Source organism: Symphalangus syndactylus, chromosome 18 (genome assembly GCF_028878055.3).
Source record: "Symphalangus syndactylus isolate Jambi chromosome 18, NHGRI_mSymSyn1-v2.1_pri, whole genome shotgun sequence".
NCBI lineage: Eukaryota > Metazoa > Chordata > Mammalia > Primates > Hylobatidae > Symphalangus > Symphalangus syndactylus.
In genome coordinates this window covers 21,563,469-21,577,232 of record NC_072440.2, presented here as the reverse complement: position 1 = coordinate 21,577,232, position 13,764 = coordinate 21,563,469, and the positions used below count along the sequence as shown (strand labels likewise).

Sequence of the window (13,764 nt, the reverse complement as noted above, 5' to 3'; positions counted from 1 at the left end):
CTTTCTGTGCTTCTGACAGGAAATAAACCTTTGGGGAAGAGAAGGGCAGACATGGAGCCAGGGCGACTGAGCCCCCAGGTAGGGGAGGGTGGTAAGGGGTAAGTGCTGACTCCAGGTGTGCCTGTGCTGCCCGGGTGGTGGGGAAAGGCGTATGGGGAGAGGTGCTCGGGGGCTGTTGGAAGGGGGGCATGGGGAGAGGCCATGGGGAGTGTCTGCAGAGTGGCAGAAACAGGGTGGCCACTTCTCCTGCTTCTCCTGGCCAGCCTCGGCCTGCTGTGATCAGTCATAGTGGTCCTTGTCACTCTAACGTGTTCCTGTTCGGACGATGAATATGGCCATCCTGAGAATGCGTGGGGGCAAGAGGGTGTGCAAGGTGGGCTGAGTCTAGGATGGAAAAAGGGCATCAGTTTTGAGCATGCAGTGCTGGGCAGAAACCCAAATGGGAGGCTTGGCAGGGGTGGGACATGGAGGAGGGGCCGGCTGTCACCAGGAGCCCACCTGGGTCCTCACAGAGCCATCAGACAGACCACACCGCCTCCCTGAAGGGGGCAGCCAGAGTGGAGGCCAAGAGCACAGGCTGGAACTGACAGCCTGGGTTAGTTCCTGACCTCCCTGGGCCTCAATTTCCCTATCTGAAGTGTGGCACCTACCTCATTGGCTTGTTAGGAGATTAAATGAACATCTGGAGAGGGCTTAGAACAGGGCTTGGCACAGAGCAAACGCTCTTAAGTGTTAAATAAAGTCAGACGGGCTGGGAGCGGTGGCTCACGCCTGTAATCCCAGCACTTTGGGAGGCCGAGGCAGGTGGATCACGAGGTCAGGAGATCGAGACCATCCTGGCTAACACGGTGAAACCTCGTCTCCACTAAAAATACAAAAAATTAGCTGCATGTGGTGGTGGGTGCCTGTAGTAGCTAGTCCCAGCTACTCAGGAGGCTGAGGCAGGAGAATGGTGTGAACCTGGGAGGCAGAGCTTGCAGTGAGCTGAGGTCGTGCCACTGCACTCCAGTCTGGGCAACAGAGCGAGGCTCCATTTCAAAAAAATAAATAAATAAAGTCAAACGCAGTCACTGCTCTAGTGGCGCAGGGGAAGCCACAGGCCGTATAAGTGGAAGCCGGCCAGGCATCCGTGGGGCTCCCCAGACCTTCCTGGGGCCTGGATAGAAAATGAGGGCCAGCAGGGACCAGTGGGGAGGGGTCACTATGGGCTGGGCTGGAAGGTGAGGGGAGTTTGCGGAGGGAAGGTGGCTTCCTCTGCAGGGGCCTGTTCACCAGGCTCATGATTCGGAGGGAGGCAAAGAAAGGAGGGGTGATGTATGGGAGGAGGATAAATGCGTAGAGGGAATAAATCACGTCTTGCCAGATTCGTGCACCTGGATCCAAGTGCAGGAGGTCAGATGTCAAAGTGTGAGGGAGATCATGGGATGCTCCGTGGGGAGAGGGCAGGTGCTGGGATCAGCAGGTGACCTGGCTGCCAGCACAGTGTCCACAGCAAAAGCCCCTGGCCCTGGACACCCAAGTTTATCCTCTAGGGGGAGAGATGCCCTCTGGAGCATGGCCACCTCATGGAAGGCAGCAGGGCCCATGGTGTTACTGAGCGCCTGGTCCCACCTCCCACCCTCCCCAGGACCCCAGGGGACAGAGTCGTGTGCTCAGCCTCCAGTGAGCAAAGAAGGCAGCGGGCTGGGATTCAAACCGACCCTGACCCTGGGACCTGTGAGTCTTCTCAGACTGCTCGGCCCCCCCGCCTGCAGGCAGCCCCCAACCTTGAACCCTAGTTGCTGCCAACCCCTTGTTCCCTCCACAGGAAAAGGCAGATGCCAGCGAGGGGGCCTTCAGCAGCCAGCTCTGAGCAGTGGGGCTGGGCAGGAGCCAGGCACTGTGCCCACCCAGCCCCGTGCCCCTGAGCCCTGTGCCCACCCAGCCCCGTGCCCCTGAGCCCTGTGCCCACCCAGCCCCTTGTGTCTCTACACCTGGGAATGATGGGTCTCTTCATCCATTTCTGACGCTTCCTCCCAACACTGCCCACCTAGAAGCCTGCTTAGGGGGCCTGGAGAGAGACCTCCCAGACTCCCTCCCGCCACCCCAACCCCCAACTCAGGTGGCAGCCGGAGCCTGGGTGGAGGAATAGAACCTTCTGTCGTTCAGCTGAGTTTTATCAACAGTTTCCTGTTGCTCCATAGCGGCTTCACTGGCGATGGGGCAGGGCCTGGCGGAACTTGGGGCACAGATGAGGGAGGCAGTTCCCAGACACCCAGGGGATCAACTGGAGCCCAGACGTGGACCCCAGGGGTGACCACCCCAGACCAGCCTCCCAGCGTACCAGACTCTCTGAGACAAGAAGCTGTGTTCCCAAGTCACTGGGCCACCCCACCCAGTGCACCCTGAGTTACACAGACTCGGCAGCCAGCCTTGGCCTCGCCTCTGTTTCTGGTTCTGTGGGCTCGCCCCGGGCGCTGAGCACCTCCAGGGCCTCCAGGTTGCCGGGTTCCTCTGCGACGACAGGCAGGGGCTCAGAGTCCCCTTCAGCCTCAGCGTCCTCAGTGTCACTGGCTCCGCCCTCAGTGCCTGGGCCTGACGGGGCAGCTTTAGCACAACGCAGGCAGCAGTTGGTGGCGACAGCCATGAAGACCCCGGCCAGGGCCACCTCAGAGCCGGCCAGGTAGAAGATGATCTCGTAGTTCTTCAACGCATCCACCAGGCGGCCTGGGGAGGAGGAGGAAGAGGAGGGAGAGGTAAGGTCCTGTGGGGTCCTCCCCTCACTTCCCTGCACTCTCAGGTCAAGGGTGGTGCCACTGACTTGGTGAGGCTCATGGGTGACACACACATGCCACTCTTTATTCCTGTTTTACAGATGTGAAACCCCATGTGGATTCTGTCATTTGAAACCTTAAAAATGTCACTTGCTCTCCCTGGACCTTAATTGCTTAAGTGATATGTGGCTTTTGGTGAGGCATCCCCTCCACCCTCTCATTCAAGCCCAAGTGTCCTGTGACTTGCTTGGCAGTGGGGCATCTGGGGTGGGAGCGGCGAGGGGGCCCTGGGCTTAGCTCTGCCCTCCTGGGGGCCTCCGCCTCTTGCTGTTGCCATGTAAATGCCCTGGTCCTCAGGGGCTTGGCTTAGTCCTCCCACCCCTCAGTCCCCAGGAGGCCCATGAGCATCCCAGACCAAGCCATCATCAGCACAGGCGGGGCTTGTGGGCCAGTGACTCATTTCCTTCTCTATTTCTCAAGGCTTCTATCACTTGTAGATACTACTTTCAAACTCCTCAGTAAAGTCTCTCTTTTATTATGTTTTTTTTTAGAGATGGGGTCTTGCTCTGTTGCCCAGGCTGGTCTTGAACTCCTGAGCTGAAGGGATCCTCCCGACTTGGCCTCTCAAAGTGCTGGGATTACAGGTGTGAACCACTGCACCTGGCTTCAGGAATTTTCTTATTCTTTTGAGATAGGGTCTCACTCTATTACTCAGGCTGGAATGTGGTGGTGCCATCTTGGCTCACTGCAACCTCCACCTCCTGGGCTCAAGCCATCCACTTCAGCCTCCTGAGTAGCTGGAACCAGAGGTGCATGCCACCACACCTAGCTAATTTTTGTTTTGTTTTGTTTTGTTTTGTTTTGTTTTGGTAGAGACAGGGTTTTGCCATGTTGCCCCGGCTGGTTTCAAACTTCTGGCCTTAGCCTCCCAAAGTGTTGAGATTACATGCGTGAGCCACTACTCCCGACCAGGAAAATCTCTTAATTGCAGATATTTCCCCCTAAAGTGTGGTTTGTCTGTGTGCTCCACCCTCTCTCTAGGTCATTCTCCTCACCCCATGCACCTCCTCTGCCCATCAGATCCATCCAGATCCACACAAGAAATGGAAGACAGTTCCTGGAGGCCTGGGCAGGCTGGTTTTGTGGGCTGCCCACACACTGGCTCAGGGGCTTTGCCGCTCTTACTGGGTCAGGTGGGATGACAGAGCTCAGTGAGGGCACTCGGTTAGCCCAGCCCTGAAGGAAGTACGGGCAGCTCACCCCATCTCAGTGCAGCCTGTGGCCCCAGCAAGGTGTCCTCCCTGGTTACTGCACCATCTCACAGCCCTCTGGCCTCTGGGACTCAAAGGCAGGCTCCCTGCTGTTTCAAGATAACTTGACAACCCGGGAAAACCCTCATGTCCCCAACTCCCACCTTTCCAATTTTGGTTCCTGCCTTGCTTGCATAAGGACGCTGTTCCCCCAAACAAGCCCTGCCCATCCATGCTGTGCCTTCACCTGGGGGATCTTCCAGGAAGCCTTCCCTGACCACCCTCATGACGATGACTTCCTAAGGGTGACGGTGACAAGTGCCAGCAGGCCATCTGCACAGTGAAAAACACCAGTGCTTCTCCTCCCCATCTGCCCGCTGAGCACCCCCACTCTATTTCTGGCCCCAACACCAGTTTCCCAAAGATACTGTCCCCGTTCCAGTCACCATTCTAGATGCACCATTCTAAAGGCATGGACATTTAGCATCGGGTACACTGAGGCTCCCATTCTGGGGCTGCAACTTGCGCTAAGGCTTTGTGCCTCAGTTTCCTCATCTGCAAAATGAGAATAAGCACCTGCGCTTCAGACGGCCTTGTGCCAACTGCTTGGGATGGCAGACCTGACCAGCTACCAGTGTTGCTTTCTTCCCCGCACCTTCCTCGGCTTTCCTGTCCTCACCCAGAGCGGGCGGTCCGGCTTGGAGGAGGGACTAACTGGCCATGAAGGGGAGTCCACCCACCCGGCTGCCCCTTCCCCTCATCCCGGGAAGTTCCATCTGAGACGTGGGGGAGGGAGCTTCCCTGGGTCTAAGGGGCACTAGGCTCGCCACCCCCTCTTTCTTCGGGGCGCACCGGCAGAGGGCGGTCCGATGAGCACAGCCACGGCCTCCACGAGCAACACCAGGCCCAGCGCACTGGGGAAGCGGGGCGCGCCCACAGCCGCCATGAGCACCTCGAACTGCAGCGCGCCCACCATGCCGTAGGAGAGGCCAAAGGCGACGCAGAAGGCAACGAGGGCGCCGTAGGAGCGCGCGCGCGCGCTGCTCAGGTCCGTGAGCCCGTTGGCCAGCAGGGCCAGGCTGAACAGATACGGAACGTGCGGTCGCAGACGCGCCAGGCCCGCCAGGGCGCCGCACGCCGGCCGCGCCACGATGTCCACGAAGCCCACGATGGACAGCAGGAAGGCGGCGTCGGTGTCGGGCACGCCCGCGTCCTTGGCGTAGTTCACCAGCAGGATGGCGGGGACGAAGAGCCCAAGCGCCATCAGGAACTTGGTGACGGCGTACACGGCGAAGGCGCGGTCGGTGCACACTGCCAAGTCCAGCAGGCGCCGGCGGGGCCGGGCCCTGGGGGGTGCCTCGCGCAGCTGCAGCCCCGCACCGTCAGCCTCCGCCTCGCCCGGAGCGTCCCCGGCGCAGTCGCCGGCGCTGTCCCTGCGCGGTCGCGGGCCCGGCCCGGGCGGCGGCCTCATGACAGCTCCGCAGGCGCAGCAGTGCAGCAGGAGCCCGCCGAGCAGCAGGAAGCCGCCGCGCCAGCCGAAGCGCTCCAGCAGCTGCTGGCCGAGCGGCGACAGCGCGGACAGGAACACCGGGCTGCCCGCCGCCGCCAGCCCGTTGGCCAGAGGCCGCCGCCGCTCGAAGTACAGCCCCAGCATGATGAGCGACGGCTGGAAGTTGAGGGCCAGGCCCAGGCCTGCGGGCGAGGCGGCGCTGTGCCGGGGTCCCCGGAGAGCCCCTCCCTGGCCCCCGCAGGAGGGAGGGGCCAGGCCCGGGAACCCAGCAGATCCGGGAACCCAGCCGAGGGACTTCGAAGACTGTCCCTCATAGGGAAACCGAGGACAGATCTTGCAGCAAGAACCCCCGACCCCCAACCCAGCGGGGAGGAGACCAGGGGGCCCTCACCTGTGAGCACCCCAGCGGTCAGGTAGAGCTCCAGGAGGCGCGTGGCAAAGGAAGCTAGGATCATGCCCGCGGAAGCCAGCAGCCCACCCGCCAGCATCACCGGGCGACAGCCAAAGCGGGTCACGAGGATGCTGGACACAGGGCCTGTGGGCAGGGCAGGGTCACCACCCGGGTCCCGGGATGGCTTGAGTCCTCTAAGGAATAAGGTCACCTCCGGCTCAGGGACACAGAGAGGAGGGCATTGTCTGGCCAAGGTCACACAGCTTGGAGGGGACAGGCCAAAGAGACAGCATCCTGCGAGGGCAAGGCCCAGAGCACCCCATCCTGCGAACCCAAACCCCAAGCAGAGCGGGGGCTTCCACACCCCTTTAACCTTCACAGCCTCCAAGTCCCGCCCTGGCACAGACTGGGATTCCTCCGCAGCCCCGCCTCCCAGGATGGAAACTCCAGCAAGCCGCCCACCTACAGGTCAGGGCTGCGGGGAGGGGGAGTGCTTCTGTAGATCTCAGCTTTCCCACCTCTACAATGGGCGGGTGTGGGTCTTAGAAGGGGCCCTCTGAGCTCGCAGGGCAGCCCCCTGGGCCGGCCCCGCCTCTGGCCGCTGTTCCCCTCCCGCACTCTCTTCCCCTCTTTCTGGTGCCAGGGTTCCCACAGTCAGGAAGAGACTTCGGGGGCCGCCCCCGAGGGTCAGGGGGATGCTCAGGGGGTCGGGTGTCTCCTGGTTCCGGATCCCAGGGGTCCCGGGGAGGCGGAGGGCCGGGCGGGGACACTGACCCGTGCCGTAGAGCATGGCCAGCATGATGGAGGACACCCAGGCCGTGTCGCTGTAGCCGGCGCCGAAGTCGCGCATGAGCGCGCGGAAGAAGACGCTCACGGCTTTGGGGAAGCCGTAGGCGAAGCCGGTGACCACAAAGCAGGCGCCCAGCACCACCCAGCCCCAGCCGCCGTCTGGGGGGCCCTCGCCCCTCCGGGGGCCGCCAGCGCCCATCGCTGCCTCTGTTGGGAGGGGGCAGGGACAAGAGGGAGTGGCTGGGCCAGAAGCCTAGAGAAGGAGGGGGATGGAGACGAAGCATGGGGAAACTGAGGCACAGGGCTACCCACGTGAGCGTGGCTCAGGTCTGGGAACCAAAAGGGGAAACGGAGGTAGGACTCTCACCCCAAGTCTCCTTCTCCTGCAAAGGGCGCTGAAGGACGAGGGGAAGACGACGGGTCCCACCTGACTCTGCACCTCGGCAGGCTCCCTCTGAAGGACACTGCTGGCCCGTCAGGACCTCAGGTGGAAGGCGTCGGGAAGTGGAGCAGGTATGTGCCTGGAGGTGGGCGTCCAGCACCAAAGTCGCCCCGCACGCGTGAGGGTCTCGGGACAACAGAACAAACAGCAGAGGGGCAGATGCCAGCTGCAAAGGGCCGGTGTGCGTGACTTTCCGCTTTAGCCTTGCGCCATGTTCCTAATGTTTCTCAGCGATCACAAATGACTATTGTCATTAGAACATTAAGGGGACAAAAGCCACTTTCAACAGATATCAGCCAGGGGAGCTGAGTTCCCGTGCATCCCAGCTCAGCCATGGATTCCCTCCCTGACTTGGGCCGGTCGCCTCCCTTCTCCCATCCTCGGTTTCCTCCGATGTAAGATGGGTGATTGATCACCCCCAGGCCAGCTGGGAATCTTGCGGGAGAGGAGTCAGGCCTCTGGCTTCTGCCAGACAGGTAGGAACCTTAGCAGCACTGGGAGAGTGGCCTTCTGCCCTCCAAACCTCAAACTGTCTGTATGCAAAGAATGGCTCCAAAGCCTGTCTCATTCCTGGGGCTCCACCCAGGGCCCTCCCAGCAGCTACAAGCGCCCCCATAACAGATGAGGAGGGTGTACTCAGAGACAGGTGCACCAGGAGCCGGGGGCTGGGGATAGCCTCCTCCCCTCCTGCCTGGAGTGTCCCTCCTGGCGCTGGGCAGTGCCACCACCCCCAGGGTATCCGGGACTCTGCCCCTCCTCCACTAGGACCAGGTTGTGGCTTTTCCTGCCTGTTGTCCTCTTGTCACAGGGGCAGCCACTTGAAGGTGGAGACAGGAGGGTGATCCCAGGCAGCCCTCACATCGCACTCACCTGAGCCTGCCTCGTGGGTTTGGGGGTCCAGCCTCACATCTCCTGAGGCCTGCAGGGAGGGGCCGCCGTCGCAGCTCCCGGTGAAGCTTACCCGGATGGGGGCTGCCAGACACCCCAGCTTCCCACCAGCCTGGGCTGAGCCTCTGGCCGACTCCCGCCTGACGCTTCCTCCCCCAGGCCTGGAGCTTAGAGTGTGTGCCCCCACCACACCTCACCCCTGCTAAGAGGCTTTTGTCCAGGAGGGGAGAAGAGACTGGGAGCCCCAGGCCAGGCTGGGCCTCCACGGTGGGCTCCCTGTCCCAAGCCAGTCCAGGAGGGAGGAAGAGAATCCCTCCGCCTCCTGGAGCCTGGGGTGGCAGACACAGAGACCCTGCCCAGGGGGTCCTAGTCTGGTGCTGGAGGCACAGCCCTGCCCTGAAGAGACCCCAACGGTTCTAATCACCTCAGTGCCTCATCTGCCCCCGCCCCAGGCCACATTCCAGGAGGGGCTGGCAGCTTTCTCTAGAATGAAGCTAATCCACGCCTGTGCCTGGGAATGTGGGGGTGGGGAGGGACCAGAACAAAGGGTGCTGTGTCCAGGCTGCCTGAGGGCAGCTTGCTGGTGGTCCCAGCCCTTGGCCACTGCCACCTCTCCCCTGACCCAGGCAGCCGCCACTTCCTAGGAAACCCACACGTCGAAATGAGAGCAGGTGGAGATGGGGGCTGCAGCACGAAGGCTTTGGGGCAGCAGCACGAGGGCTTTGGGGCAGCCCTAGAGTTCTCCAAACGAGGGGCTGGGAGTGAGATGGCTTCCTGGGGAACAGCCAGGACCTCAGTACCCCCTAGACCCCATTCTCCAATGGGGGAGTCTCTATCCCTTACCCCCTGCCCTGTCCCCCCAAATAAGACACCACTAATCCTGCTGCCGCGTCACTTTGCGTCCACTTCCTTTATTTCTCATCATTTACAAAAGACGTACAGAGAGGGCATGTGTTGGGCACGGAGCAGGTACAAGGGGCTCCTCCCCACGGGGGCAGAAAAGGGGGAAAGAGGTTATGGGGCAAGAGTTGGGCCCCCCAGGGAGAGTCCTGGAGCCCCTGGAGGGGGAGAAATTGTCCTGTCCCCCTATTCCGCCCTGCTTTACTTTGAAGGTCTCTGACCCCAAGCCAGTGCTTTGGAGCTGCTCAGGCTGCCGGGGTGGTCTGGGGAAGGACAGCCACCCCCGGTCTCAGGGCCCCGCTTCTCGGATCCGCTGCTGTTGCTGCTGTCACTGCCACTGCCAGCTCTGAACAGTCCCTGGGCAGGTGCGCTGGGGGGTACGACCTCGGACCCTGCCTCAGCGGATGAGGGGTGCTGAGCGGTCATTGGTGATAGTGGGACGAAGCTTGACGGTTGCAAAAGGATTTGTGCCCCTGTAGGAGGAGAGGATGGGGTGAGAAGGGCAGATGATCCCCACCTGGCCGTGGCTCAGGAAGGCAGCTGGGCAACTGAGCTGGGTCCTGCCTCCTGCCCCTAGTTGGTCTCCATCCACTCCTTGCTCCACTTCATCTTTTTTTTTTTCTTTTAAGAGATAGGGTCTCGGCCGGGTGCGGTGGCTCACGCTTGTAATCCCAGCACTTTGGGAGGCCGAGGCGGGCGGATCATGAGATCAGGAGATCGAGACCACGGTGAAACCCCGTCTCTACTAAAAATATAAAAAAATTAGCCGGGCGTGGTGGCTGGCGCCTGTAGTCCCAGCTACTCGGAGAGGCTGAGGCAGGAGAATGGCGTGAACCCGGGAGGTGGAGCTTGCAGTGAGCCAAGATCACGCCACTGCACTCCAGCCTGGGCGACAGAGCGAGACTCCGTCTCAAAAAAAAAAAATAAAAATAAAAAAAGAGATAGGGTCTCACAGTGTTGCCCAAGCTGATGTTGAACTGTTGGAATCAAGAGATCCTCCCGCCCCAGTCTCCCTAGTAGCTGGGATTACAAGTGTGTGCTGCCGCGCCTGCCACCCTCCTCACTGTTTGGGCCCCCATTTGAGGACTCACCTCGGGAAGAGCTCCTGTGGCGGGTACTGCTCTGAGGACATCAGTTTCTGCAGTGGGGGTGGGGAAGGGCTGGTTTGGTGGAGAGAGGGGCAAGCAATCCCTTGCTCCTCCCCTCCCTCTCCCCATGCCTGAGGGCAGAGCACTGGGCCAGAGAGCCCCTGCCATGCCAGGCTCCTGGGAAATGAGACCCTGAGGTTCTGAAGCCCAGAATTCTGTGGGTTGCAGAAGTGAGAAACCCCTGGGCCAGAGCACCACCTCCGAGGACTAACCACCTCCCATGATAAGACCAGGGTGGTTCCATGCAGAGATGCTCTCCCTGGCCTCCCCCAGCCCTGTCCTACTGGCCAGCCCCAGGCCACACTCTGCCCCGGGACCCTGGTCTTCCCCTTCAGCCCAGACTCAGCCTCACACCACCCCTCCCTGCACTGAGGAACAGACTGAGGCCGGGTGGGCGGGTCCCCTGCCAGACAGCTGGTGACAGAGCCTTGGGATCCCTGCTCTCCTGCCTCCCTGCCCGCTGGAGGCCCCAAGAGAGGGCGGGCGAGGGCTCACCTTGACGTCAGTGGCAACTGCTGTGCTGCCCATGCTGCTGCGGCAGCTGCTGGGCAAGGGCGGAGGTGCAGGGCTGGGGGCACGGCTTGGCACCCGGCTTGGGGTGCGGGAGCGGGACTGGCCATCCCAGTACTCCGAGGGTGCTGTGGAGTTGCCCGGCCGGTCCAGGAGGTCATTGAGGCTGTGGCTGCCCCGGAGTGGGTAGGACCTAAGTCCAGAGAAAGGAGGGGGAAGGAAGGGGGTTGGGGCCTGTCCAATCCCTTGTCCTGTCAGTAGCTGGGGCACCTTAGGGAGGAGGCATCCGACAGCTTCCTCCCCACACCTGCGTGAAAGGAGACTGTTGACTGGAGGGAGGTCCTGAGAGGAGGCAGAGGGATGGATGCAGTGACCTTCAGGGCAGAGAGAGGGGCTCAGGGCTGGTGGTTCTGCAGGGGCTGAAGGGGGCTGGGCCCACTCAAGACTGCACCTTGCCACCTGGTGCAGTGACTCAAGCCTGTAATCCCAGCACTTTGGGAGGCCGAGGTGGGTGGATCACCTGAGGTCAGGAGTTCAAGACCAGCCTGGCCAACATAGTGAAACCGTCTCTACTGAAAATACAAAAAGTAGCCAGGTGTGGTAGTGTGCGCCTGTAATCCCAGCTACTCAGGAGGCTCAGGCAGGAGAATCGCTTGAACGCAGGAGGCAGAGGTTGCAGTGAGCTGAGATGGCACCACTGCACTCCAGCCTGGGTGACAGGGTGAGACTCCGTCTCAAAAAAAACCAAACAAACAAAAACAAAAAAACAAGCCTGCACCTTGCAGATCCTCTCCACTGGGCAGTGACACCCTTGCCGGAGTCCTCACCCCCGCCCCACCCCTGATGACTCAGGTACCTGGAAGGCAGCTCGTTCCCGGGGTTCATGGGCATCATGGGTGTCATGGGGGACATGGAGGTCATGGGGGTCACAGGGGTCATGGGATTCACGGGCCCCTCCTCCAGAGCCTTCACGTAGGCCTCGGGGAACCAGCCGCTCCTGTGGGGCAGAAGCAGAGGACAATGACCAAAAGAAGCCAGGCCCGGGGACAATGACCAAAAGAAGACATCCTCCCCTCAGGGTCACTGGAAGCTACTTCACCTCGAATTGACAGAGGAGAATCAATTCCGTATGTTTACTTCTGTTTTCACCTGCAAGTGCCTACTGATGATGAAACACGCTATGCTTTTCCCTAACAGGCTATGTGAGTCGAGGATGGCTAATGACCTTCCCAGAACATCCCAGGAGGGTGTGACAGCTTCGGCCTGGAAGGTTCTATCTTCAGGTCCCCAAGGCATCTGCAGCACACCGTCTTCTGCTGTGGGTCTGTGAAGCAGGCACTCCAGCAGCGGGTGTCCCTGTCGTTGGCGTTCTCAGTCATCTCTCTCCCCAGTGACCCCCTTCCGTTCCTGTCCCTGTGGTCACCCACCCAGCTATGGACCTTCGTGCCTATGAGTCCCTCCACACATCATCTATCCCCCACTCACCTGTCTATCTATACTCCATCCCCTGTGTAGCCACGAATCCATCCCCTCACCACTCACACCTCTCCAATCACCCATCAGTGTCTGTCCACCACATCTTTGCATCCTCCCATGTCCCTAACCACCCAGTCAGTGACCCCCCATTTATGCCCATCCACTTGCACACACAGACCTCCACCTACCCACACGCCCATCCCCTGGTCCACCCATCCGCCTGTCCACCATCCACTAAGCACAAGACCACTCATCCATCCGTGGGCTGGTGCGGGCAGCCACCCTCCGCTCTGCCCGTGCACGCATTCATCCTGCACTTCTCTCCTGCAGCAGGGGTGGGCACCGTACACTACCCTGCTCATGAAGCCCCGAGGGGGCACTGCCTGGCTCCAGTCAGCCCCATCTGCCCCGTTTCCCCCTGCAGGACAGTGGTGCCTGTCCATTCCCTCTGCTAGCTGCCAGCCCTGCTGTCCTCCACGCTTTCTGGCGACCTCACTGTATGAAACTCCCCAACTCCTCCTCCACGCCAAGTGTCAAAACAGCAGGGTTTAGGTGCTTTGAGGATTTCCACCGAGCGTGACTGCAAAGAGGTGAGCACATTTAAGCCCCTACTCCCAGCCCAGTCCCCTGCATCAGAGTTCCAGGGCTGACTGCAGAGCGGACGCAGCCTCCTCCCAGAGGCAGGCACACAGTAGGTGCTCAAGCAATAGGATTTCTGCCATTTCCACACTTTTGGAAGAACCTGCCCATCCCCCATCCTCTGCCCGCTCTCAAGGGCCGTCCTCCTGAACTTGTTAAGGCGGCTCTTCCTACTCCCACTGAATGAATGAGGAAACTGAGGCAGGGTGTGGGGGCCTGGAGGACAGAAGCATTGTCCGAGGCCCCCGGGGGAGGCCAGGGAAGCCTCAGTCCGGCAGGTCCCCGGGTTCCCGGCCCCCAGGGCCTTCTTCTTAACCCACCCCCGGCCCCTCCAAGGCTCCCACTCACGCGGACGAGCCCTCCAGCTTGCCGTAGAGCCAGCCGTTCTGGGCCTCGGGCACCAGCACCTCCACCACGTCCCCGGCGGAGAAGCGCAGCAGCGTGTGGTTGGCGCCCTCCGAGTGGGAGACCAGGGCGCGGACCCTCCTGGCGCCCCCGCCGCCGCCCGGGCGCTCGCCAAAGGAGTTGGAGCGCGAGCTTTGGGCGCTGCCGCTGTAGAGCGAGGCTGCGGGCGGGAGAGCGCGGCGGCACGTGGACAGGAAGTTCTCCCTAGCGTCTGCCCTCGATCCCTCCTGCGGCAGCCCCACCCCCGCGCCTCTCCCGGCCCTCCTGCCGCCCCGGGGCGGGGGCACTCACAGGCCGACGGCGTGCGGGGCAGGGAGCGACGGTCTGGCTCCAGCTGGGACGCGGGCCTCGTGTCGGGCTCGGGGCCGTAGGAGCCGGAGCCGTGCCGGCTGCGGGGGGAGCTGAACTCTCCCAGGGGCCTCGGGGGCTGCGGGGGAGATGGGCAGGGGAGGGTGGGGCGGGGGGGGCGGGGGCCGCGCCCTAGTCCAGCCCCCACCCCCAGTCCCAGGCGTCGGCGTAGGGGTTCTGGGGGCGGCGGCCGGGCCACCACGGGGGCGCGGAGAAGGCGGGCGGCGCCGAGAACGCGCCGGGGCGGAAGGGCAGGCCGGGAGGTGCGGCGTAGAGCGGGAGCCTGGGGGGCAGGAGGCTCCAGGCTGGGGGCCT

The 13,764-nt window shown here is 61.8% G+C and overlaps 2 protein-coding genes and 1 long non-coding RNA gene across 9 annotated transcripts in view; 1 reads left to right on the top strand and 2 right to left on the bottom strand.

Annotated features, from left to right (window-relative positions):
- Positions 1-2,138: 2,138 nt before the first annotated feature.
- On the bottom strand, positions 2,139-7,379 carry SLC16A8 (solute carrier family 16 member 8). 5 transcript variants are annotated; one of them, XM_063623074.1, is made up of 5 exons: positions 7,061-7,379; positions 6,679-6,900; positions 5,905-6,048; positions 4,856-5,695; positions 2,139-2,706 (listed from the first exon to the last, which is right to left on the bottom strand). In XM_063623074.1, the coding sequence occupies exons 2-5, from the start codon at positions 6,890-6,892 to the stop codon at positions 2,390-2,392; spliced, it is 1,515 nt and encodes a 504-aa protein (XP_063479144.1). In that variant the 5' UTR covers positions 6,893-6,900; positions 7,061-7,379; the 3' UTR covers positions 2,139-2,389. The 5 variants fall into 5 exon arrangements, with proteins under 5 accessions (XP_063479144.1, XP_055107756.1, XP_055107758.1 ...); XM_055251781.2 differs by having other exon boundaries at positions 2,142-2,706; positions 6,679-6,946; positions 7,061-7,180; XM_055251783.2 differs by having other exon boundaries at positions 2,142-2,706; positions 7,006-7,103.
- On the top strand, positions 6,042-13,101 carry LOC129467362 (uncharacterized). 2 transcript variants are annotated; one of them, XR_010117042.1, is made up of 4 exons: positions 6,042-6,372; positions 7,085-7,206; positions 11,779-11,903; positions 12,482-13,101. It is a non-coding gene; the product is annotated as an uncharacterized lncRNA (long non-coding RNA). The 2 variants fall into 2 exon arrangements; XR_008652370.2 differs by having other exon boundaries at positions 11,779-11,931.
- Positions 8,712-13,764, bottom strand: part of BAIAP2L2 (BAR/IMD domain containing adaptor protein 2 like 2) — a 32,378-nt gene continuing 27,325 nt past the window's right edge. Inside the window, exons 9-14 of one of the 2 annotated variants that reach the window (XM_055251777.2) lie at positions 13,393-13,528; positions 13,045-13,261; positions 11,438-11,578; positions 10,567-10,774; positions 10,015-10,061; positions 8,716-9,396 (exon numbers count right to left, since the gene is read on the bottom strand). In XM_055251777.2, coding sequence (XP_055107752.2) covers positions 9,321-9,396; positions 10,015-10,061; positions 10,567-10,774; positions 11,438-11,578; positions 13,045-13,261; positions 13,393-13,528 — 825 coding nt within the window. In that variant the 3' untranslated portion in view covers positions 8,716-9,320. Of the gene's footprint in view, positions 9,397-10,014; positions 10,062-10,566; positions 10,775-11,437; positions 11,579-13,044; positions 13,262-13,392; positions 13,529-13,764 lie in introns of both variants that reach the window. The other variant, XM_055251778.2, reaches the window with a different exon arrangement.

What these genes read in the sequence shown, in the direction of transcription:
- SLC16A8 (XM_063623074.1), bottom strand. Translation starts at nt 6,892, where the DNA reads ATGGGCGCTGGCGGCCCCCGGAGGGGCGAGGGCCCCCCAGACGGCGGC. An exon ending in GGCCATGCTCTACGGCACGG is followed by an intron (nt 6,049 to 6,678) that starts GTCAGTGTCCCC and finishes CCCTGCCCACAG; the next exon opens with GCCCTGTGTCCAGCATCCTC. An exon ending in CATCGGACCGCCCTCTGCCG is followed by an intron (nt 2,707 to 4,855) that starts GTGCGCCCCGAA and finishes CCTCCTCCCCAG; the next exon opens with GCCGCCTGGTGGATGCGTTG.